At 39.0% G+C, this 26,410-nt stretch overlaps 1 protein-coding gene across 2 annotated transcripts in view; it reads left to right on the top strand.

The window, feature by feature from the left end:
- DMD (dystrophin) overlaps nucleotides 1-26,410 on the top strand; it is a 2,064,872-nt gene that overhangs the window by 1,731,268 nt on the left and 307,194 nt on the right. For both annotated transcript variants that reach the window (XM_082609524.1, XM_082609523.1), the window contains exon 60: nucleotides 7,273-7,419. In XM_082609524.1, coding sequence (XP_082465650.1) covers nucleotides 7,273-7,419 — 147 coding nt within the window. The remainder of the gene's footprint in view (nucleotides 1-7,272; nucleotides 7,420-26,410) is intronic.

The following is a 26,410-nucleotide window of genomic DNA, read 5'->3' as shown; positions in this document are numbered from 1 at the left end:
CAAATATGAGCACGTACAAGAATTGCCCTGGGGCTTCCCTGGTGGCGCAGTGGTTGAGAGTCCGCCTGCCGATGCAGGGGACACGGGTTCGTGCCCCGGTCCAGGAAGATCCCACATGCCGCGGAGCGGCCGGGCCCGTGAGCCATGGCCGCTGAGCCTGCGCGTCCGGAGCCTGTGCTCCGCAACGGGAGAGGCCACAACAGTGAGAGGCCCGCGTACCGCAAAAAAAAAAAAAAAAAAAAAAAAAAAGCCCTGCAAACGGAACACAAGGAAGACAGTGAAAAAAAAAAAAACAGCATAATATTTTGCCCTCAGGCTGCCACAGTAAAAACTGATGCTGGAATGCAGTGCAGTCGCATTTCTATTAAAAGAGAATACATGTTTCAGTGGCATAATTTATTATCAAGAATGTCTCGACCAGAGGCAAAAGTGATCCTGACGGCAGAGGGGAAGTCCTCATTCAATCTGCAAACTACCTCCTGTGTCTTAGCTCCACACAATCCTTTAGTATTTGGCAGAACTTATGGAAGGGTTGGAATGTCTCAGTTTTGTTGGAAGTCGAAGGGATAGCCTCATAATGTTAGCAATGAGAATTCACATAAGAAGTCTCTTGAAAAAAAAAAAGTGACACCCAAAGTCCAAGGGTAAAAGGAAGTTGGGGAATTGGATGACGTTAGTCTATGTAGTGGATGCCATTGGCACCCAGCACACTCATCACACAGCAACTCTGAGTGCTGGCTGATAAGGACACATAGTTGCACCCTTTTCCAGAAAACCTTCCTCAGCCGAAAGGAAGGCCCCTTGCCTGGGACCTCATACCACCCCTTCTCCTCTAAGACTGCCAGGGGGAAGCTAGCGGCCAGTAACCGCTGGACATTGGAATAGAAAAGGGCAAACCTCTTTGTCTTAAGGTGGGACATTTTATGGTATAATTTGTGCGCCAGAGCTTCCTATGGGACCAGGTTGATGCTGTTTTCCACCTGAGACCAGATCCTTCCTTAGCTTTTCTGCCCTGACCTCCTGCTTCTCTCACTCTTCTCTTAAAAGCACTCAGACTCTGCTTCCCGAAGGCAGTCGGTATCTGAGACAAAAGCTGGATCTACATCCTGGGCACTATACCAGGTGGGAAGCCAACCAGAGTAAAGAGTCAAGAATAGGAGATAACAATGGAAGTCTCCAAGCCTGATGCATTTCATGAAAGCCTTGCCTACATCTCCTCTTGTGTTTCTTTGTTATTGGTCCAACCACATTTGAGTAGCTCATTCCCCCCAGCTATTCAAGAGGCTCCAGGAGGGTTTTGAGCTTCTGGGCAAAGCAGGATATGGTCCTTGACTCTTCTGATTCCAGTGGTGGCCATTCACTCCCATCAGGATGATACACCCATCCAGAAATGCAGAAGCTGCAGAACATAGCTGGACTGTACCTACCCCCAATTCTGGGTAACTGAGTTCTGTGAAGCCTTCCCTGAGCCACATGTAGAAGCCTCAGTACCAGAACCAAAGACCTGGATTGGCAGGACATGATTTCCATTTCTTCCTCCTCAGCTACTAACCCAGCGTGAAGAATCCTGGGACTTCTCCTAACACTCTTTTTAGGCTATTTTTTTAGGGCTTTTGGCTCAGTTTTGTTCAGCAAGGTTTCATTGTAGAGACAAATGCAGTTAGCCCCTACTTCGTTTCTTAGATAGTATTTGTAACATAAATTTCTCTGCCCAGTGTATATAGCCCTAGAATGCCATTTCATTGTCAGATCAGACTAATTTTGAATTCCTGGTAAGTGAGATAGGACCTCTACCAAGTAGTAGGTTAAGATTTCAGGAACAGTGTTTGATATCATTAAGAAGGGAAGAGTTTCAGATTCTCAGGAGCGCCATTAATATATAAATAAAGTGGTGTATATATATATCAGATATATATACATATAACTGTGATATATATATCACATCACACAATTTATAAATAAACTCCTAAATGGCAGAGCTAATTCAAGCATCCTGGAGTCTCCTCTCCTTCTTGCTTGCTTGTACAGCTAATCTTGCTGTGGCCTTTCTTGGTTTGTCCTGAACCTCCACCATTGACCCCTCTACTTTCTCTCCATCTACAAGCCTCATCTTGCTTCACTTCCCTCTGAATCCAGTTTAGCTGTGTTTTGCAATCACATTCTGGCTAAAATTTAAACTCTCTTGTCCCTAGGTATATTTGTGCCACAACCATCTGACAGAATCCCAAACTTGGTTCAACTGTTTTCTCCATGCTTGCATGGAACACTGTTGGAGAAAGAGAAGATTGGGCAGATTGGTTCTGCTAAAAAATTGTGGTCTTCAGCCTCAAATGAGCCCTCAGCACTGTTTCTTTGGTCACCTCCCTCTCACAGTCTCTCTCACAACTAATTCAAATGTTCCCACTTACCCTTAATTCATGTTTTCATTCAGTGAATATTCATTGCACACTGATTATATGCCAGGTCTGTTGCTTCCTACTTCACGGAGGCCCCCAAAGTCAAAGTGCCTCAACTTACCTCTTCCAATGCTCCAAATTGACCTTCTGTGCCTTGCAGAATAGTCCTTAACTATCAAGTCAAAATTGCTCCCTCAGAAATAATGTTCCCTTGTTAATAGACAGTTCCTTCCTTTTGTTGCAAAGTGGTTGATGACTTGAGCTTCTGAATCTATATTTGAACAAATCTTTACATAAAGATCGAAGCAAAGTTCTGACAAGCAATTAAACATCATAAAAAAGGAAAACTTAACATATTAGACTTATTATTATTCTAAATCGGTACTTTAATATTTATAATCAGACAGCATTTAATGAAGTGAAAATTCTGCCTGCATGAAACCAGTCATAATAAAATTAGACTTGGTTTGCTCTTTCATGGTGAACATATTCCAGATGTTTAAGTGATTCAAAGAAAACCCAGAGTATAATGGCTCCCTTGAATGTTTTCTCACTTTTTGCTTCCAAACTAGAATAAAATCTAATGAAATTCTGGTAGTATTTAAATAGCACATCATATTGTTCAGAGTCAGCCTTACTTTTTGACATTTTATGTTTAGTGTTTAATAATTTAAATGTAAATGTCTGTGCATTAATAATTAAATTAGCATTATTAGAAGTGCTAATATTTGAAATACAGTCAATCGCAATGTTACATCCACTTAAATGAGATGGTACCTGTATTCACTCTTCACATAGTGTGTCCTGTGACTCAGTGTTTAGGGGACCGTGCTTCTTGTTATGTACACTTCTAGGCATTGACAACTTAACAGCAGTGAGCCATCCTCAGGCGGTATGGAGCTGCCACCAGAACCTAGGTCAGATGTCAAAGTGAAGACTGACTTAAACACTCTCCTGCCTCCTTTTTTTTTTTTAACACCATTATTGGAGTATAATTGCTTTACAATGTTGTGTTAGTTTCTGCTTTATAACAAAGTGAATCAGCGATACATATACATATATCCCCATATCTCTTCCCTCTTGCGTCTCCCTCCCACCCTCCCTATCCCTCCCCTCTAGGTGGTCACAAAGCACCGAGCTGATCTCCCTGTGCTATGCGGCTGCTTCCCACTAGCTATCCATTTTACGTTTGGTCGTGTATAGATGTCCATGGCACGCTCTCGCTTTGTCATTTCTCTTCCTCTCTTTTCCACCATCAGCTGTCTCCTTTCCTCCATTCTCATGTGCTTCGTGCCCTCACGATGACTTCTAGCCGGCTCAAGTTCTTACTTCTGCTCGGGCCCATCACAATTATGGCCCCAAAGTGAACCTCTGCACCAAATTCTCTCTTTAGCAACTGACCTCCCCCTACTCAAAGCTTCCGTTTATCTTAACAGAGACTTAGGCATTCAGGTTAAACAGAACATACGGCTTTTCTCCCTTAATAATAACAGTAGTCGCAGTGGTAATACACTCGTAGTGGTCGAAATTTAAAATAGATGCTCTCCGTTCCAGCTCAGTCAGGGCCTAGACTTTAACGGTTAATTGAAAAAGTCAGTTAAATTAGAGAATCATAAAAACTACGTCTTAAACATTTTATTCTCTGGTAAAATAGTCACTAATAATGTTGTGTGAAGGTGTTTTCTTTGAGTGTAAATTCTCTGATTAGAGTTCTCCATAAATCACACTGATAACACAAGACGTTTTGATTTCCAGTTCAGGTTTCCTTAATGCAGACAGAGTCCACTGGGAAACATGAGAAGCATTCTGAATACAGAAGCTTTCTAAAATTTTCAGGTTCTTTTTCTACTCTTTTACAGTTGTCTTGTCCACACCCAATTCAGTAATACTTCTTTTTCTTTTAAAGCAATTTTCCAGAATATTTAACCATATTTTCATAGAAATAATAACTTATTTTCTTCTTAGACTTATATTTCTTTGGTTTAGGAAATTTTTCATTAAATTATGTAATTGCAATACTAGTTGGCAAAGGCAGGTTTGAGAACGTACACACATTGACAAGTCAACTAATGAGAGCTGAACGCCATGCATACTGACAGGTATCTCTAACATCTTATTTAGAGGTTGTTAGAGGCACCAGTCAGTATGTTTCCCAGACAGATGAAGACTGGCTAATCTGATGAGTCTTAAGTGGAGATCAGTTAAGGGAACTTCTACTGTAATTGGTAGATACAAGCAAAAAAAACAGAAGCCACAAAATCCCATGACAGAGTGTGTGTGCGGGCTGGGGTGGGGGGTGGCTAGGGGGGAGGGGGGGGAGGGAGGGGGGAGAGGGGAAAGGAGACTGAGTGTTGTGATTAATCATGAATGCTGGAACTTATTTTTTAATCTCCTTCATCCTCCAAAACATTGATGCAGGATTAAAAATCTGTGTCCAGGACTTTGGGGAAGAAAGTGAAAATCAGAATACTCTAATAAGAGACCCTTGAACCATGTACATTATATAATCCAAGGGGAGCCGAAATCTAGATATGACTTAACTGACATGGATACTGAACTCGACAGCTGAGAGCCTCACTAGTGAAGGCAGTGATTAGTGTACAGGGTTAATCTGCACTATTGTCAGATTCTGCCTGGCTATCCTGCCATCTCTGCGGTGGTTCCTACTTACAGTTCCCGCTTATGTGATATTTACTTGTGGTTACTAGAAACTCATGTTATTACCCAGAAGACAATGGTTCCGTTTTTGTAATCATTGTTCTTGTCCAGGTTTCCCCAAATGACATTTAAGAAATCTGTTTTCTAACCTTTCTATTATGCAAAACAGAGTGATTATGGATCATTTCCTTTTAGAGATACGAATTCACATTTATGGAGTTTAACTGCCTCTCTCCATGGGCACTTACTATGATTCTTTTTTAAAAATTTATTTATTCATTTATTTATTTTTGGCTGCATCGGGTCTTTGTTGCTGCGCACAGGCTTTCTCTAGTTGCGGCGAGCGGGGGCTACTCTTTGTTGCGGTGCATGGGTTTCTTGTTGCGGTGGCTTCTCTTGTTGCTGAGCACCAGCTCTGTGCACTCAGGCTCAGTAGTTGTGGCTTGCGGGCTCCAGAGCGCAGGCTCAGTAGTTGTGGCACACGGACTTAGTTGCTCCATGGCATGTGGGATCTTCCCAGACCAGGGCTTGAACCCATGTCCCCTGCATTGGCAGGTGGATTATTAACCACTGCGCCACCAGGGAAGTCCTACTATGATTCTTTTAATCCATGTATTTATTTATAAGGAAATGGAATAATATTTACTATCAATTCCTATGAAAACTTTCTTAGTTTCAGAATGAGTCCTATGACATTCCACTGACATGAAATCGAATAAAGATAAAAACATCTGATATGATTTTTTCGCATCTGTGTGGTCAGTCAGAACGGTTTTTTTTGTTTTTCTTTGTTTATTTTTTTGATATATAATTCACATAACCATAAAATCCGTCCTTTTAAAGTGTATAATTCAGTGGTGTATAGTATAGTCACAGAGCTGTGCCACCATCACTACTGTCTAATTCCAGAATATTTCTATCACTCCCAGAAGGAACCCCATGATTCTTTAATATAATATTTTTAATGACCACTTTTTAAAAAACTGTAAGTTCAACAGAGTGATTGTCACAATGTCCTGTATTATCTAAGAACTATATAAGAGTCTTATACTCCATACGATACCACATTTCAGTGATGAGATATTCAGTTTGATTTGAGAGGCTAATGTCATTCTTATTTAGAATGTATATACTGGTTCCTGTCATTTGGAGTCAGAAGGAACTGGAAGGTTATAGATGAAGTCAGTGTAAACAGTGGTTTTATCAACAAAGTGAACCACAAAAATAACACCTGCCCAGATCAAGCAAGTCAAAACAGCACGTATAGCCAAGTAAGTGAAGCTGTCCTTGTGCACAGACATTGTATTACACAAACTGTTCTCCGAAGTGAGGGAATTCGTCCCTTAGAAATTGCTCATTGGAACACTGGGACATCATGCATCACGTTAAAGATCCATAAATGTCATCTCAGTAGGGTAGATATGATGCATGGTAATATCCTCCCCGTATCTGCATAGGGTTCTTCTGCTCAACAGATCGTCATGATGCATTGCATCACAGAATCCTGCTGTAGTGCTTCAGAGACAGCTGAGAAGCCCCGTGGGAGCCTTCTTCAGTCATTACTACAAGGACTAAAATACCAGGAGACCTGGAAGTCATTCTTAGGATTTGACAAAATACCCTAATCTCTAAATGAATCGATTTATTATGTAGTTGGTACAAAGTAGGAATGTAATATTTTATGATTGAGTACATCTTTTACTGTTAAAAAAGAAAGCATCCATTTTTGGTTGTGAGATGAGTAGAATTTAGAGTCTAGCAGCATTGTATTTTTCCTGTTACTTTGCGAATCCAGAATTTCTTTGGAAAGGTAATTTAACTTAAGAGTATGCACTTTGGAGGCGGACAAACCTGAGTATGTAACCCCGGTTCCTCAAGTTTGACCCATGGGGCCTTGGGCAAGGTTTAACCTCTGCAATTTTGTTTTCTCATGTATAAAATGAGGATTCTCCAACTACCAACCTCATAGTGTTTTTGTGTAGGAATAAAATCAGATTATGTTTGGACAGAGCTCATCACGGGATTAGGCACCTAGGAAGTGCTCAAGAGATATTAGTTATCCACCCATTAACAAATCTTCATTGTCATAATACGACTATAATAGAGCAAATGTTGCTGACACCTCCAACAAAATACGATACTTTGTAGTTCCCATGTGCCTGTTTTTTTTGCTTTAAATGTTCTTATCTTCCATTTTGCCCTTGACTATGTCACACAGGCACTTCGAGGAGAAATTGCACCTCTCAAAGAGAATGTAAGCCACATCAATGACCTTGCTCGCCACCTCACCACGTTGGGCATTCAGCTGTCACCATATAACCTCAGCACTCTGGAAGACCTGAACACCAGATGGAAGCTTCTGCAGGTAAGCATATTATAAGCATTGCAGGTCCTTCTGTCAGTAAGAGAATATACAGATAAAGCTTGTTTGTAAGGAAAAATAAAAGTAATTTCTTCATGTGATACTCATGATAGTATTTTCTGAGTGTAGGATATTTTGTATTATTTAATAATTCCCTATGTGTATGTTTTCAAGCCTACTAATATTCATTTTTTAATGGCTTAGAGTTAGACTTTACTATATCTTACAATAAACATGGAAGATAACGCTGAATCATGCTAGAAGAACTAAATTACTGGCATGCAATTACTTTGTACTATCATTGCTTGGATTCTTAACACATCTTTCCTTTTGGAATCCTAATTTAAACAAGAGTCAATGGTAAGACACATTCTAAATCTTTTAAAGAAAGAACATCCTATCACAAACCCACACAACGAAGTTTTTCATAGGTTTGCATAATAAATAAAGGGAATGTAAGTGTGCTCAAAGTCACACTTACTGGCTGTGGGACCTCTGGCAAGTTATTTAACTTTTCTGTGCCTCAGTGTTTCATCTGAAGAAAATGGGGATGTTAAATGTTTCTAAAACATTTGTCTACTATCAGGACGAGTAAGTTGAAATACGTGGGAAATGCTTAGTAAAGTACTAGCCACATGGTTAGCACTGTGTGAATTCTAGTTCTTGGTGTTATTGCAGTTATAATTGTTATTATTATAGCATACAGGTTTTGGAATCAGACTTACTTGAAGTCACTTGACCTCTTTGATTGTGCATTTCCTCGTCTCCAGCATGCTTGCTGTAACATTAAAGGAACTAATTCAGGTAGAGTTATTGGTACAGTACCTGGCTCACAGTAAGAACTCAGAATATGTAATGGTGGAATAGGTGTGTCTATATGTTCAATGCGTGAAGGCCACCGTTATACCCCCAAACCTTAAAACTGGTTTGACCATAGAATTAAGGAATTGTTTCTCTCTTTTTCTGGTTTCATAAGATGCACAGAGTATGCTTCTGGGGACAGAGAGGAAAGAGGAAACTAGGTTTAAAAATATTTGTTTTCCAGATTCAGCTACTTATAATATGTTTGTTTACATTTTACTTCCAGTCTGTTTTAAATTGCAGATATCATTTTTAAGTTTTGTAATTGTAGATATTATCTTGTGTTTTGTAATTTTCCCTTAATATTTTTTTATATACATTTATTTATTTTTGGCTGCATTGAGTCTTTGTTGCTGTGCGCGGGCTTTCTCACTGCGGTGGCTTCTCTTGTTGTGGAGCACGGGCTCTAGGCGCGCAGGCTTCAGTAGATGTGGCACGTGGGCTCAGTAGTTGTGGCTCGTGGGCTCTAGAGCACTGGCTCAGCGGTTGTGGCGCACGGGCTTAGTTGCTCCGTGGCATGTGGGATCTTCCCAGACCAGGGCTCGAACCCATGTCCCTGCGTTGGCAGGCGGATTCTCAACCACTGCGCCACCAGGGAAGTCCCTCCCTTAATATTATAAAATGGGCTTTTTGTACATTACAATACTCTTTAAGTAAACATTATTATAATGGGTACATATTGAGGTGAATATATTATAATTTATATTTGTATACTAAAATAAAAATAAAAATATTTATTTTCAGTGTTTCAGTAAGAAAAAAATGGTAAACCAGATTACTTTTTCTATTGGCAGTCCATTTAGGGGTGTGACTGAAAGTCCTGTTAAAGAATTGCTAGATCTTTAATAAAAACAAGTTCCAAACTCAAGACCTCTTGAGATCTCATATAATTTAATTTTTGTTGTGATGGATAGTCTTGAAATACATGTATGATAGATTGTTATAAGTGGCATTGACTAAAGCAAGGCAATATATTTAAGAGATTACATGCATTTCTATGTCTATTTGCTCCACAGTGGTTAAGTACTATTAAAATCTTACCAGTTTCATCCTTAGTATGTTTCTCAATTTAAACATAAATAAGGAAAGTAATAAATGTCCAAGGAAAACCAATGGACACATTCGTTCCATCCAAGCACTCTTGAACTATTATCTTAAAATTTCTTTTAGTGAGCTGAATGCCACATTTGCTTTCAGAATGTGATATAAATCCGTGACAATGGCATGTAGATTTATAAATGAGATAAAAATATTATGATAGGAAAAGTTAAAAAAAATCAATGCTAAGTGATCCGTCATAGTTGCACTATTATTTAAATATAAAGTATGAGAAAATATGAATAGCTTAATTTGTATCCATTCTTTAAAATGAATAAGGACTTGGTTATAAATATAGGGAAGTACATAAAAGAAGACAGTGTGGTGTCGTAAAAAGAGTGTAGGAGTGAATAGAATACCTGACTTCAAACTGAAGCTCAGCTATTATTTGACCATGTTATCTTGGGAAAGCCATTTGACGTCTCCCAGCTTCTATTTCCTCGTTTGTAAAACGCAATAATGCATTTCGTCTTAGGTCACAGCCAGTTCAATCCTATGATTGTGTATGTGGATATCTGGGGGAGATACACATATGACAAAATTTAGTTTAGAATCAATGGAGTTGCTTCCTCTTCATAATACAAACGTGACTTGTTGGGATTATGTTCCTCCTTCTATCAGTATAATTCTAACTTTTCAACCCCTCATCTCCAACACGCATATAACACAGCCTTCTCATATTAAATAATTCAGTTTGTGGCATATGCTGTTATTGTGGCAAATTTCACACGTTGCTATTTTTGAACGTGACCTTAAGAATAGGCTTAAAAAGTGTTTTTAGCAGAAAGCTGATAAATACAAGGCTTGGGGTTGCACATAACTGAGTCAAGTTGATTCCATTTTTTTCTTTGACCAGAATTCTAACCACTCTGCTATATTATAAATGTGAGTCCTTGTTCAGAAAGTGAACAAAGCAAGAAGTGAGGTTCGTATCAAACAACTTTATCCCCATTCCTGAAAGAGCAACTCATACATCCTGTTGAGAACCTTTTACATTTAGAAGAATGTATGTGAGACTAAAGCATTACCCAGCTTCTGTGGAGGGGAGTGTGAGCCCACCATTATTATGACATCATATTTCTATGAAAATAAAGAACTCATTCACTTACAGTGCTATGTCCGTTAACTAAAATCATGACAGAAGTGTGAGTTCATCTTTGCTTCTGTGTCTGATAAGACAAAGAAAAACTAAGAATGGAGAGTTGGGGTAGTGGGAAGGCAGATATAAGCCTAAGAAAAAGAGTCTTACATTTGAGCAAATAGTGTAACAGAAGAAGTAGAGTGACATACTACCAGGCTATGTCTACTTGATATCAGAATATCCTGGGTTTAGTTACAGGATCCATTAATTTTTACTTAAGAAAGGCATGCTGGTAATTTAGCTGTGTGTAATATCTTTCAAAATGATAGGAACACATAAACCACATAGATATGAACATCAATAGCAGTGTAAGACCCAGTCACAGAGTATCTGTACACAGAAATAGAATGTATAGGGAGTTCTGGATTTATATTGAATCCACGAATAGAAGTATAGAGACACTGATTTGCCCATGTGAAACTCTCCGTGGGATTAAAATCCTATTTTCTCCCTCAGGGTAGACACGTTGGTGTGGATGTTTCTGTGAGACCATCGGACAATGTGTTTTTGACAAAGGAAACCATCATTCCTTGTAGTTACAAAGAGTTTTCACGTACATTACCTCACTTAATCCTCAAAACATTATGATTATGTATTATGGTTACATAGTATCACTGTTCCCTTGTACAAGTAAGGAAACTGAGACTTTCAGAGACGATAAGTGACACAGTGGCAGTCACACAGCTTTTGGGTGTCAGTCACGACCTGAATCAGTTGTGAACTGCAACTCCCTACTCTTTTTGTTGCCTCTTCTCACAGTCCTGTTAAGTTTGCACTTAACAGAGTCATACTTTAAAGCTATTTTGGGCAACACAATACTTCACTTTTTTTTTCATGCTTCACTTCTTTTTTAAGCAATTCTCAGGGATATCAACTTTGAAAGCTTCCTTTACAAACCAGTGGATTAATGAGCCCAGTTCACTGTACCCCTTAAAATCACACCTGTCGTTTCAAATATAAAATTATACAGCACTATATTGCTCATTGTCTTCATAACTCAGCAGTTGTACTAAAATCAACCAAAAGTGATTTTAATGAATTAGCTCTTAAAGTGGAACCAATGTTAATACCTGATCCAGTAGAAATGGGTATTGAAACCAAATGGGAAGAAAAACTGATGATAAACCTTTCTAATTTTGAAGCATTGCACACACTTTTAGTGCCATAGTTGTGCTCTTTAGTCACCAAACACAAGTACTATAGGGAAGTACTACTAGGGAATGTTCTACCCATTTCTCTGCATCAAGAGTAAGCCCATGAATAGCGACAGAAGCTGCAAATACACTTTAATATAAAATGTAAATGCTTCGTTGACTGTAGGATGTATGAAATGTAATCACTTGAAAAGTATTAAATATGAAGACATTTCCATGCATGACATTCTTTAAATATGTTTAAGGACAGCATCATGAATTAAGTGTTTTTAAAGGTTTCCTAAGATTCTTCCAAGGTCATGCGGGCAGCTATATACTCCGTCGTCACATCTCTGTGGTAACTTTCTGTCACAGGGATGTAGACCCTCATCTTCTGTATACTCCATTCCTTCTTTCATTGTTTCCTTCTTTCCTTCTTTCATTCAGTCAGCACTGATTAAGCATCTACTATGTAGCAAGCAGACATTGTAATTGTCCTATCTGGTCCAAGGACATAGTGACCAAAACTCCCTTCACTGCTTACACCATCTTAAGCAAAGTTTTTTTGGTTGGTTTGTTTTTATAAATCTATTTATTTATTTTTGGCTGCGTTGAGTCTTCGTTGCTGCGCATGGGCTTTCTCTAGTTGTGGCGAGTGGGGGCTGCTCTTCGTTGCAGTGCACAGGCTTCTCATTGTGGTGGCTTCTCTTGTTGTGGAGCACGGGCTCTAGGCGCGTAGGCTGCAGTAGTTGTGGTGCACAGGCTCAGTAGTTGTGGCTTATGGGCTCTAGAGTACAGGGTCAGTAGTTGTAGCGCCCTGGCTTAGTTGCTCCACGGCATGTGGGATCTTCCCAGACCAAGGCTCGAACCCATGTCCCCTGCATTGGCAGGTGGATTCTTAACCACTGCGCCACCAGGGAAGCCCTTAAGCAAAGTTTTATAGATGAATTTTCTTTCCTTACTTCCATAATGGTCCACCCTCCCTCCCTTTCTCCATCTTATAAACAAATATGTGTGTGTGTGTGTGTGTGTGTGTGTGTGTGTGTGTGAGAGCTATTGCGACACTAATACTATAAAAGTAGTACCTTTTCAGATCTCTGGTTTACAAATTCTTCAATAATTTCTGACTGAGAGTTTGGTCTATGTAATAAGATTAGCAAGATTCGTGGAAGGACATGGAATCATATTCAGCTGGCCAACAGAAATATTTGCGTAGCTTCATTTGTAAAAAAAAACTAAGCAAGATTTTTAATTGAAAAAAATTAAAAGTTCCAACGGAGAAGGTTACTTGGGTGAGATAGGTTTTTGAAGCAGGCTTCTATTTATCTATCGCTTGGCCAAAAAGTTCGTTCAGGTTTTCGTAACATTGTACAGAACAACCCGAACGATCTTTTTGGCCAACCCAATATGTATGTATGTTGGTCCTTATCATCGTTGAGTACATGATTTGATCCTTTAAATGTGTTGATGGATTTTGAACATTTTCCTTATGTTCTTTTTCTTGTTTTAAGGATCTTGGGCTAATCATTTTACGTTGTGGTTTATGGGGTCCCTTCTATGCAGGAAGTGTAGGTGAGCTGGGCAGTCTGCTCCTACAAATAATGTGGACCCATTGCCAACTGAGGGTGAGGAGAGGACAGCCAACTTTCTCCACTTCAGTCTTGCTGAGGGTTGGTTCTGCCGATGTCTCCTTAGCATGCCCTTCCTTGACTTTTTCTTTAATAAGACCAAAAATGATTCTGCTTGTGGTTAGATCACAGAACTCAGAAGAAAATGAGCCTGTGGCCATTCTCAAAGGAAATGTTTTCCTGCATCAGTGGTTCTCAAATGTTAGTGAGCCTCAGAATCCCTTGGAAGACTTATTAAAACACAGATCACTGTATGATCACTGTGTGTGGGCCCCACTTGCAGAGTTTCTGATTCAGTAGGTCTGGGATGGGGCCTGAGATTCTGTATTTCTAACAAGCTCCCAAGTGAGGCTGCTGCTGGTCCAGAGCCCACACTTTGAGAACCATTATTCTACATTAAACACTTGCTGGGTACAGCTGGGTTTAAAAGGTTAAATATATATATGACTTCTGCAAGACACTTTGAGAACTTTAGAGTTACACTGTGGAAAATAAGCATAATGTCATGCAGAAAATTCTTTTTTTTTTTTTTTTAAGATGTTGGGGGTAGGAGTTTATTAATTAATTTATTTATTTTTGCTGTGTTGTGTCTTCGTTTCTGTGCGAGGGCTTTCTCCAGCTGTGGCAAGTGGGGGCCACTCTTCATCACAGTGCGCGGGCCTCTCACTATGGCGGCCTCTCTTGTTGCGGAGCACAGGCTCTAGACGCGCAGGCTCAGTAGTTGTGGCTCACGGGCCTAGTTGCTCCATGGCATGTGGGATCCTCCCAGACCAGGGCTCGAACCCGTGTCCCCTGCATTAGCAGGCAGATTCTCAACCACTGCGCCACCAGGGAAGCCCGCAGAAAATTCTGTATCAGAGGAGTGTTACTGTGCTACAAGAAGGTGGAGACCAAAGCACTCATCTTTGAGGCAGAAAGAAAAGGGTGAAGGGAACTTTTAGTAGATTCCTAGTGAATTTAACTTCCATATGAATTTATAACTATAAATCCAAAATGTAAATATGGATGAATATAATAAACATAATGTAAATATGAATTTATAGTTACTATATTTCAAGACACATGATCTAGATGTAGATACTGAGCCCTTGAATGTAGCCAGTCCAAATTGAAGTGTGTTGTAAGTGTAATATACACATCAGCTTTCAAGGACTTAGTACCAAAAAAAGGAATGTAAGCCATCTCATTAATATTTTTGTATTGATTATATGTTGAGGTGAAAATATTTTGATGTATTTGGTTAAGTAAAATATATCATTATAATTAATCTCCCCCATTTCTTTTTTTGATTATTTGAAGTAAGATATTTCTATTGAAAAAGAACCAAGTGAGCCTGTAGCTTCAAGTAAAACAACCGACAGTGTTTCTTTTTTACTTTTTCAGTATGTCTACTAGAAAATTTAAAATAGTGTATGCAGCTCTCCTTATATTTCTGTTGGATAGTACTGATCTAGAAGGTAAATCTCAAAACCTGGCATGGATAAGAGTCACCTGCAGAGCTTGTTAAAATACCCCCCAAGACTCAGTAGGTATTGGCTGAAATCTGTGATTCTGCATTTCTATCAAGCTCCCAGGAGATGCTGTTGATCTGTGACCATGTATAAAAGATTTGTTCCCAAACTGTGGGTCACAGAGTTTTACGGAGAGGTGTAGAAATATATTTTTGCATGAAGCATTGTCTGTAGCTAGAATACAAAACTGTCTTGCCCATATACCAGTATTTTTCATAAATAAGTAACTGCAGGTGTGGTTACTAAACTCATACAGATTTTTATCGGGCGGTCACTTTTTCACAATTAACAGATACTAAGTAATACTTTTATTATGTGGGGATCCTCTAAGTCTTGGAAAGTTAATATGGGATCCACAGGCTTGAAAAGACTGAAAGCCACTATCCAAAAATATTGTAGGAAAAATTATTCTAACACATTCTAAACTGTAGGTAGCTCTTGTAAAAAGATTTCAGCTATAACACCGAGTTTGATGTGCCCTTTGGCAGGAGTTTTTTAAAGTTGAAGGTAAAGGAAATGAAAAGAACAAAAAGGAAAGAAGAATGTGTTTGTTTTAGAAAAGGTTGGGTCACAGAAGGATTTGTTGACATTAGGAATAGAATGACCCATGAAAAAAGGGACAATTGAGTTCTAGGAAAACATCTTTTCAGTAAAGAGAGAACAATCATTTATGCTGAACCTCATCTCTGTTTAAAAAAAAAAACGGAAGTGAACAAGTCCCTTTAAAGATTTAAAGGAATGTGTAAATCTAAATGTCCAGGCTAGTTACAGCTCTCAGAATACACTTAGGTTAAAGTGCACTGTCAAGCTTTTATGGACGTTTTCCTCAGTCATTGTGGTTTACAATGTTTTTACAGCTAATTTTACTTCATTCAAGAGGAATGATACTGAAGTTGCCCGGGTACCCTTGAAAGTAACGTAGACCAGATGTTCCAGAGTCCAACCTCCTCACCCCAAGGAAGAATAATCTAGTCTTCAAGGGCATACTTTATTTTTTTTTAAAAGGCATCAGGCTGTGTGGGACCATAGGGAGAAAAATGAATGATGTAGGGAGTGTGACCAAAAAAAATTTATGAGGTACAAAATGAGAATGACGCCAGTAGGAGTCAAAGATATGTTTATGACTTAGAATGAAAGGCATATTAATTTTTTTAGAGATTTTATAAAGTGAACCAAAATCATTATGAAGTATTAGTTTGGTTACCTGAATGCTTGATCTTTCTGTACTACTTACTTTCTGATTTGTTTTCATCAGGAACACTTTTTGCTAGTGCTGAAGCCAGCTACTATGGCAGTACGTGTAATAGTTTTATTATTGTTTTTAAAAATGTAGTGTGTTCCTGTTAAATGTGTTTAAACAGCAGTTTTATGTATGTATGTATTTCTTTTAGCCTCTTGATCTCTCTGATTTCTTTTCAGAAATACGCATATAATTATGAGTACTTAAAATTGCCTTAATGCCCCTTTTCCTTCTCCCTTATTGTGCAGCTGACATTTGCCCTTTCCTCAGAATTCTCACTGCTTTATTCTTTATTCTTCTAAGTGTCCTTCTCCCTCCAGCCTGACCTCCCTCCTTTCACTGCAGCCTGACCCCGCCCCACCCATTCTTCTGCATTTGTTTGCCCTGGTGGTTTGCTTCTTTGCTTTTCCCACTCTCCCGCTGCGTGTGAAACACTCCGCCAGCAGCTGCTCACATTTCCCAGGCTACGTCATGCACAACATTCAAAGAGCTGCTGTTCTCACATTTCCACCAGAAAGACTCCACCTCTTCTCCTTCCCTCCGCATTCCTCTAGAAATAACCCGCTTTCAGACCAAATGAAAAGCTGGATGTTAAAGCCAACTCTGTAAGTAGGACTGGAAACCAGCTTATGAAATTCAGAAATGCTATTTTTAAAGGTCAGTACCACAAAGGGAATTTTAAATTACTGTAGGTTGTCTTAATATTTCTTTATTCTTACAAATTCTATAATGTCCTTAAAATAATGATCATTAAGATATAAATTCTCCCTTCAGTTAATATATTCATTCATTTCAGAGGTAGAGCTGGGGTTGGAAAATATGATAAATTAGAAAGTATTAGAAATACAGGGCCATACTTTTTTATACAGGGCCATACTTTTTGGGCCAGTGAAGTCGCACAAGATAAATTCGAGAAGAATTGTTTTTAGAGAGTATTATGCATTGCTGAAATTAATAATGAGCACTTATCTAGCATTTACTGCCTGCCATTCACTATTCTAAGCGTGTTTACATGTACTGTATTCATGCTTTTAAGCCTCACAGTCACCCTTTGAGGTAGATATTATTTTTATCCTCCTTTCACAGATGAGGAGAATGAGAAACTAAAAGGTTAGATTGCTGGCCTGAGGTCACATAGCTGGTAAATGAGAGCCAGGGTTTGAACCCAGGCAGCGTGGCTGTGGAGTCTGTCAGAACGACTAACTATACAATACCACTTCTTTGCTATAAAGTTAGATAGACATGACAGTGTGTCCCTTTAAGCAAAAAGTAGGACTTTCTCCTTACATTTACTCATTTGTCAGGGATCACCTGCATTAAGAGTTTAGGAAATGCAGATTTAAAGTAGGATGAGTATATGAATCTCAGACCACACTCTCCGGAATAGCCTGTTTAGAACCGAGGCTGAATCATTCACAGATTCAAAAGGAGAATCTCATCTGTAGAACCAGGAGGAATTAATCATCAAAATCTTCCTGAAGTGTGCAGAAGTACTCCTTCATTCAATAAATATTTTTCTGGTCCCTACCCTCTGCCAGACTCTGTGCTGTGTAGTAGGGATGCAGTCATGGAAACACTAAGCACTCTCTGCCCTAATGGGGGTTATAGTTTCTTGGGAAGACAGACATTTTTAAAATTCCCATATAATAATTACAAATTGTGGTAAGTGTTATGAGAGAAGATGCAGAGAAAGTGACCTTCCAACTGAAACCTAAAGGAAGAAGACAAGTTAGCTAAGTGACTTTTCTATTCATCTGTAGCTTTTATTCTAAATAAAAGCCTGAAGCTTGGGACTAACAAACTAAACAGAGTAGTAAAATTCCAGTATGTAAATTTAATAACTAGAAATCATTTGAAGTAATGGACTGCAGAGTTAATATATAATTAAGTCACATCAAAAGAGAATTTTCTATCATTCTCTATCACAGACAGCATCCTGTTTGCTTGCTTCGCGGCACTTAACGAAAATCTGTAGCTATGTGTTTGTTTATTAAACGTTTATCTGCACCACTTTGAATGTCAGCTCCATGCAGGCGGCAGGGGCCCTAACTACCATATCTACTGATACTTGTCAGTATCTTTTACATAGTAGGCATTCACTGAATAGTTCTTGAATCGCTGAAAGCATGAAATTAAGCAGAATTGTTGTTGAAAACTAAAATAAGTGGAAAACTATACCACAGGGGGTATATTAGGAAACAAAACTATTATTTCTGAAGAAACAGTATTCATGTCTAGATCTATGGATGTATAAAGTTTACCAATGCTTAAATAATTTTCAAGATTTCCAAAAAGAAAAATAATTGATCAGAAATTAAATGTGCATCCTTTACTCTGTGGTGAACATGGTTTACTCATATCTTAGACCCTTATCAACAATTAATGATCTGTCTGCTCTGATGACATGGAATATACTTAATATTACCTTTGGAGGAATATGACATAAAATAGCTTTTCTTCCTCTCCCTGCTTTATTTTAATTTAGGTATAAATGACATATAATTATACTCATTTCAAGTGTACGACACAATGATTTGATATTTGTATCTATTGTGAAATAATCACCACAATTTGTCTAGTTAACATTCATCACCATACCTAGTTACAAAATCTTTTTTCTTGTGATGAGAACTTCTAAAATAAACTCTTTTAGCATCTTCCAAATATGCAGTACAGTATTTTTGTGTGTGTGTGTGTGCAAAAATGTTCATGGAAGCTTTATTCACAACAGCCTCAAACCGGAAACAACCCAATCCATGAATAGGTGAGTGAATAAACCTATTTGGTGTATTCATATAATCCATTACTACTAGGTGATGGAAGGAATTAAAAAGAGCAAACTATGAATGTGTGTAACAACATGGATGAATACCAAAAACGTGTTGTGCAAATAAGCTGGACCCCAAAAAATAGATACTCTATGGTGCCATTTACAAGAGGTTCTAGAATAGGCAAAACTAATCTATGGTGAAATAAATCAAAATGGTAGTTGTCCCTGGAAGGTACAAGGAGAGACGACCAGGAATGGGCATGAGAGGACTTTCTGGGATGATGGAAATATTCTATATCTTGATAGGAGTTACAAGGTTACATATTTTCCGTAACCCATCGAACTGTACAGTAAAACGTGTGCATTTCACTGTATGTAAACCATACCCCAATAAAAATGTTTTTTTGAAGACTCACATAATACCTAAGTGTATAGAATAAACCTTGAAAGTTTTTCTTAGCCTGACCATCTACCTGCACCCCACTTTCCCTTTTCAAACACACACACTCCCCACTCAGTTTGGCCTGTTATCCTTCCAGTCTTGTTAATTCATTTACATGCCTACGTAACATACCCCGTCCCTCCCCCCACACACATTTTCTTCTTACATACACAGCATCAGAGCATAGACGTTGTTCTATGCAGAATTGTCTCTGAGAAAGCACATCTGACTGTCATTACCTTCCTGCCTCTTAAAGCTTTCTAATGGTTTTCCCTTGCCTTAGGACAAAGTTCGACCCCCTAACCCTGCTTATAAGTCCCCGGGAGGTCCAGGCTCCTCCTCCCTGGCCAGTCTCACACCCTCAACTTCCTTGTTCATTAGAGACTTCTTCCTCCCCGAGCTTCCTCGGCCTGAAACATTTCCACCATCCTCCTGCTTTTGATCTGGTTCTTTTTTTTTTTTTTTAAACTGTATCTTTTTCTTTCCCTCCTAGAGATTCTTTTTTTTTTTAAACTGAAGTATAGTTGACTTACAATGTTGCATTAGTTACACATACCTATATATATATTCTTTTTCAGATTCTTTTCTGTTACAATATGGCTCTTAGGCTCTTAATACACATTCTTTTGGTCACTTCTTTTTTTTTTCTTTTTTGCAGTAACCAATTTTTTTAACATCTTTATTGGAGTATAATTGCTTTATAATGGTGTGTCAGTTTCTGCTTTATAACAAAGTGAATCAGCTATACATATACATATATCCCCATATCTCCTCCCTCTTGCGTCTCCCTCCCACCCTCCCTATTCCACCCCTCTAGGTGGTCACAAAGCACCGAGCTGATCTCCCTGTGCTATGTGGCTGCTTCCCACTAGCTAGCTATTTTACGTTTGGTAGTGTATATATGTCCATGCCACTCTCTCGCTTCGTCCCAGCTTACCCTTCCCCCTCCCCGTATCCTCAAGTCCATTCTCTAGTAGGTTGCAGTACAGTATTATTAACTGTAATCATCATGCTGTACATTACATCCCTGTAACTTAATTTATTTTACAACTGAAAGTTTGTACCTTTTGATGCCTTTCACCTGTTTCACCCACCCACCTCCGCCTGTGGAAACCACCCATCTTTTCTCTGTATCTATGAGTTCATTTTTTTTTTTTTTTTTTTTTTTTTTTTTTTTTGCTGTACGCGGGCCTCTCACTGCTGTGGCCTCTCCCGTTGCGGAGCACAGGCTCCGGACACACAGGCTCCGCGGCCACGGCTCGCGGGCCCAGCCGCTCCGCGGCACGCGGGATCCTCCGGGATCGGGGCACGAACCCGTGTCCCCTGCATCGGCAGGCGGACTCTCAACCACTGCGCCACCAGGGAAGCCCTATGAGTTCATTTTTTTGTTTTGTTTTATTTGTTTTAGATTCCACATATCAGTGAGATAACACAACATTCGTCTTTCTGAGTTATTTCACTTACACATAATGCCCTCAAGGTCCATCCATGTTGTCACAAATGCCAAGATTTCATTGTACATTTTCTTTATTCACTCATCTGTCAGTGGACACTTAGGTTGTCCCCAGGTCTTGGATATTATAAATAATACTGCAATGAATTTGTAGAAAATGTAGATGAACTTTCATTTTCCAGTTTGATATAAATAGGATATACAGTATACACTCTTTTGGTCTCATTTCTTTCAGTCACCATACATATCTTGAGATTCATCCATGTTGTTACATGAATCAATAGTTTATCCCTGTTTGTTGCTGAGTAGTATTCCATTATATGAAAATGCTCCAGTTTATTTATTCATTCACCTTTTAGTGGACTTTCGGGTTGTTTCCATTTTGGGGCTATTACAAATAAAGCTGCTATGAACATTCATGTACAAGTCTTTAAATGGACTTATGTTTTTATTTCTCTTGAGTAAATGCCTAGGAGAGGGACAGGTAGATTATATGGTAGGTGTGTGTTTAACCTATTAACACAAAGCAGCTGTACCATTTTACATTCCCACCAGCAATGGATGAGAGTTACAGTTCTTTCATATCCTCTCTAAATTTTGATATGGTCAATCTTTTATATTATAGCCATTTCAATAAATATGTAGTAGTATCTCACTGTGGTTTTAATTTGCATTTCCCTAATGTCTAATGATGTAACTTCCAGCTTTCTTGTTATGAGTGCTGGCATGGTGTAACTGTTTTTCATTTATTTGCTTTTAGCCTATTTGTATCTTTATATTTAATGTGCATTTCTTCTAGGCAGCATATAATTGGATTTTGCTTTCTTTTAATCCAATCTGACAATCTCTTTTAATTGGGATTATTTAAACCATTTATATTTAATGTGATTATTGACATAGTTAGGTGTAAACCTATCATCAAGCTACTTATTTTTGCTTCATCCCATTGGTTCTTTGCTTTTTCCTCTTTTTCTGTCTTTGTTTGTTCCTCTTTTTCTGTCTTTGTTTAGATTAATTGGAATTAATGAATCCATTATCTCCTATGTTGGCATATTAGCTATAACTGTTTTGTTATTTTAGTTGCTTTAGGGTTTACAGTATACATCTTTAACTTATTACAGTGTATCTTTGAGTGGAATTAGACCACTTCACATATGATATAAGAAACTTTCTATAATATATTTCTATTAATCCCTTTCCAAAGTGTGTGCTACTGTTTGATCCTTTGGGGTCTTTTAAGATTAAGTGGGATTAGGTCAACACTCAGTCTAGGGCTAATTATCCCCCACTACTGAGGCAAGACCATTCTGTGTACTCTACCCAATGCCCTGTGAATCTTGAGGGCTCCAGTATGATTGGTAGGAAATAGGCACTGCTCCCTGCCATATATGAGTGCTGGACAGTGTTATTTCTAATCCTTCCTGGTGATTTTTCCCCAGCCCCCCACAGTTTCCTCACACATGTGCTAATCAGTACTTAGGTAACTACTTGAGGGAGACCCTCTATAGATCTCTAGGGTTCTCTCTCTGCAGCTCTTTCCTCTCTGGGCTTCTGTCCTATGAATTCTAGCTATTCTAGGCTTCTCAGAGTCTCAGTTCCATCCCTTCAACTCAGGAAGTCTGCCAGGATCCTCCTGGGTTCTTCTTCCCCATGCTGTGGTCTGGAAACTCTCTCAAAGTAGTAATCTGGGACTACCCTAGGGCTTACCTCATTATGTTTTCCATCTCTCAGGGGTCACTGTGCTCCCTTGTTTGATATCCATTGTCTTACAATCCATTGTTACATGTGTTTTGTCCATGTTTTGGTTATTTCAAGACAGAGGTTAAATTTGGTCCTTATTACTCCATCTTGTTCAGAAGCAGGGGTCCTAAAATAGCTTTTGAAGTACTGGGTTTTTTCCCTTGATTTGGAGATCATACGCAAAGAATGTTGGAGGAAAACACGTAATTAGTTTATAATGGGCAATCCTCCAGACACAGAGATGCTATTAGGCACTTACCAACATTACACATACTTTGTTTTTCTTTCACAATAGCAGTGATTGCCTTGCACTGTTTCCATCATACTTTGCCTAGTTGTATTTAGGGCCTTGCTTTTGCAATCAAGTTGGCTAAGCCTCAAGCCTTAGTCTATATCTAAAGAATCTGGCCAGGGCCTAAAGCCAAGGCACAAGGTGCTACAAGCATTAATTGGCCAGTAGTACAGCTGCTAAATCTACTTTTAAAAGAGCTGAATATGTCAGTGTGTTTCACTGCTTTAAAAATATCCACTTTGAATTACTGAGTATTTTAATATTCTTTATACTTCAGCAATCATTCTTTAAAAGCTTCTGTTTAATTATTTTTAATACTATATCATTTAATGACCAATGTACTACAATGCATGTCTTATTTGAGGAAAGATGGCCTGTTTAAGTTGTTACTACTCATCAATTCAGAGGATTTTAGTTCTGGAAGTCCAGAAATCCAACCCTTGATTTTACAGACATCACATGATATGTCATAGTTCACCCAGCTAGTTAATAATGGAACCAGAACCAAAAACATGTTCTATATTCTTCTCACATCCTTTCATTTTATTCCTAAAAACACATCCTTCAGTTTAAATATTCTATATTCTAAAACGTTTTTAAAAGGAATTACTTATCCAAATTCCACCAGTCTTGCAAGGTCCATGTGAAACAATGCAATAAAGACTGTGAAAGTGCTTCAGAAACTATTAAATACTATGAAAATGTAAGTTTTATTATTAGAACTGCAGTTCATTTCTGTGAAGCCTTTCTAAACTTTTTCACTTTTCTGAACTTGATTATGCAGTATCTTTTCTAATACATTTGTTCTTCCTCTATAAGAATTTAATCCTTTCTGCCCTGCTGCGTTGTAAAAAGAGGGACTCTTCTTTTCTAGAATCTACTGATATTTTATAGTATTACACATCTAGTGGGTTCCCATTAAATGTTGAATAAAATTGTACCAAATTTCTTTCTAGATGTGTGGGCAAAAAAAAACTATTCTGATCCTTAAAAAGAAAAGGTACTTTCAACGATTAGTTATGGTAACACGTGCTCTTTTATATTTGCAATAAAATTGTTTTAATTTGTCTTACATTCAACTGATGCATCGTGTCTGCATCTCCTTGTTAAAACTGAATAGATTTCCAGGTTAATGTAATATTGATAATGTCTAACAACAGCTGCCTATACTAGCAAGAAAAAGAAGATATGAGAGCACAGTCGTGAGCTTCAGATTTTTCCTTCTGCTTTTGGCATGCCTTTCCTCTGAATTATAGCTTACATTTCTTTATTATCTCAGTTTGACTTAGTCTTTCTAAATATGCACTTCTGTTTCCATCAATAAATACTTACTGAATTACCTCTTAATGTACTTTCTTTTTGTAACATAGAAAACTCACATGTGGGTGGATCACTCTATACATGGCACTTAGGAAATATAAAAAGATTTTGAATTGCTTCAAACAAGCCAGGACCCCCAGTTCTCAGGCATAGCTTTCTCTTCAGACACTTAAACTTTAGGGGCAATAAAGTTATCTACAGAGCTAGATCTATGGTGCTACACTTGGGAATTCTAACGTTAGCCTCTTTGAATTAAGTCCATTATCCATCATGTATCTCAGTATACTTCTGTGCAGTACATAGAATTTTCCTTTCAGAGTTACCTTTCCTCTTCCTGAATGTTACCTGCTTGCTGCCTGTCTGCTGAGTGTACTCTTAAACCCTCTTCTTCTCCATGGGTAGTGGCCCCTTTCCTGCTGGGCAAATTAGATACTCATCCTGCCACTGCAGCTTCCTTTCCAGCCTTTTCTGCTCCTGTAGCAAGCATGAGAGTTCTCTGCTGGTAGTTAGGATCTATCCCTAGGAAGGTGGGACAAGTTGTCCTCAGTTAGGCCCCAAAGGAGTATTGTTTAATCTCCAGGGTGTGGTGGAGACACTATTATTTCCATTTCCCCAAACCTACTCCCTCTATTCTATACACGTACACCCTTCTCCCTTGCTGGCAGAGACCTGGCTTCTTCAGGATCTACCGTCCTCCAGATGACCATGTTCACAGAGGGAGGCCTCAGCCCCAGGGAGTGAATAATGACAGTACTGAGCTATTTCATGGTGATCTGCTGCTCCCCATCTCCTTGCCAAGCATCAGACATGGGCATTTAATGCAATCTCTGGCAATAAGATACAAAGGGAAGTCTGCTAGCGGAGCATCTGAGAAAGGTTCTCCTCACCCAGGGAACTAAATGGACGTTCTTTTTCTTCTGGATGCTGTGCCTACTTCTTGCCTGTGCCTGGAACGCTCTTCCCCCAGATATCTAAGTGAGTAACTCTGTCACTTTCTTCCAGTCTTGCTCCAATCTCAGCTTCTTAAAGAACCCTCCTTGAAAATTAACTACCCTATTTAAGCAGCAACCTGCCCTACGTCCCCCTTCCCAGTCATCTCAATTCAATCCCCCTTACCCAGTCATGGTAGTTCTTCTACAAAGATGTCCCCCCACCACCACCACCACCATGAACCATGCCTCCAGTATACCTTGCATAGTCCCCTCCCACACTGAATCTGGGCTGGCCTTGTATTACAAATCAGAGGCAGAAGTGACATGGCAAGATCCAAGCCTAGATCAGAAGAAGGCAGCTTGCAGCTTCTATCTTGGTCACTTGGAATACTCACTGTGGGGGAACTGAGCTGCTGTAAAAGAAGTCTGACTACCATAAAGTCACTGTGCTGTGAGGAGCTCTAAGCTAGCCACAGGGAGAAGCTGCATGAAAAGACAGAAATGCTTGGCCAGCCCCCAGCCGTTGGAGCCATCCCATGTGAGGCGCCAGATGTGAGCACAAAACTGCCTGGGACATCCATCTCAGTCGAGCCTTCAGATGACTCCTGCTCCAGCTGCCATCTGACTGCAAACACATGAAAGACCCCAAACAAAAAACACCCAGCTGAGCACATAGTGATAAATGTTTAAAGCCACTAAGTTCTAGGGTGGTATGGTTCTCAGCAATAGGAATAGCTGGCCTGTTTTTCTGTTTCTTCTTCTTTCCATAACATTCATAATATACTGCAAAATTAACATATTCAGTATGCTTTTTTTTATTGTCTGTCTCCCACCATGAGAAAGCAAGCTTCAAGAAGCCAGGGATCTTGTCTGTTTTGTTTGCTACTGTATCCAAGGCACCTAAGAACCATTCTTAGCATGGTAAATATTTGCTGAATGAACGAATGAATGAATGAATGAACCAGAACTCGAGTAGCTTTTAGTGAGTGTGTGGTGAGGTCACCTCAGGATGGCAGAGTGGAAAGATGGGAAGAACCTGAGTCCTAATAATGCCCTTGTGCTTCTGAGTTACCCAGTCCTCTGCTCTTGCCTCTGCACTCCTATTCAAGCCATTTTGTGCTGGGTTTTCTATTACCTGCAGCAGAAAGCATTCCATCCGGCACATGGTCTTTCAGATCATCCTAATTTGCAGCCATAGGACTCAGACATGACTGAACCAGAGGATGAATCCAAGTGGCACACACCATGACATTCTCAAAACATGACACACCTACTGAGTGAAGTACCTAGTTTATAGTATATTCTTTCCTTAGTCCTTCTCCCAAGAGACCTCCTTGGTCTCCCTGCAACAGATATCTGGAGAGCCACCAATATGACTATAATATACTTTTGGATATGTAACTCCAGAACTGGTTACAACTTTAGCTTTCTCT

This window comes from Mesoplodon mirus (assembly GCF_964341445.2).
Source record: "Mesoplodon mirus genome assembly, chromosome: X".
Lineage (NCBI taxonomy): Eukaryota > Metazoa > Chordata > Mammalia > Artiodactyla > Ziphiidae > Mesoplodon > Mesoplodon mirus.
This window is presented reverse-complemented; position numbering and strand designations above follow the sequence as displayed.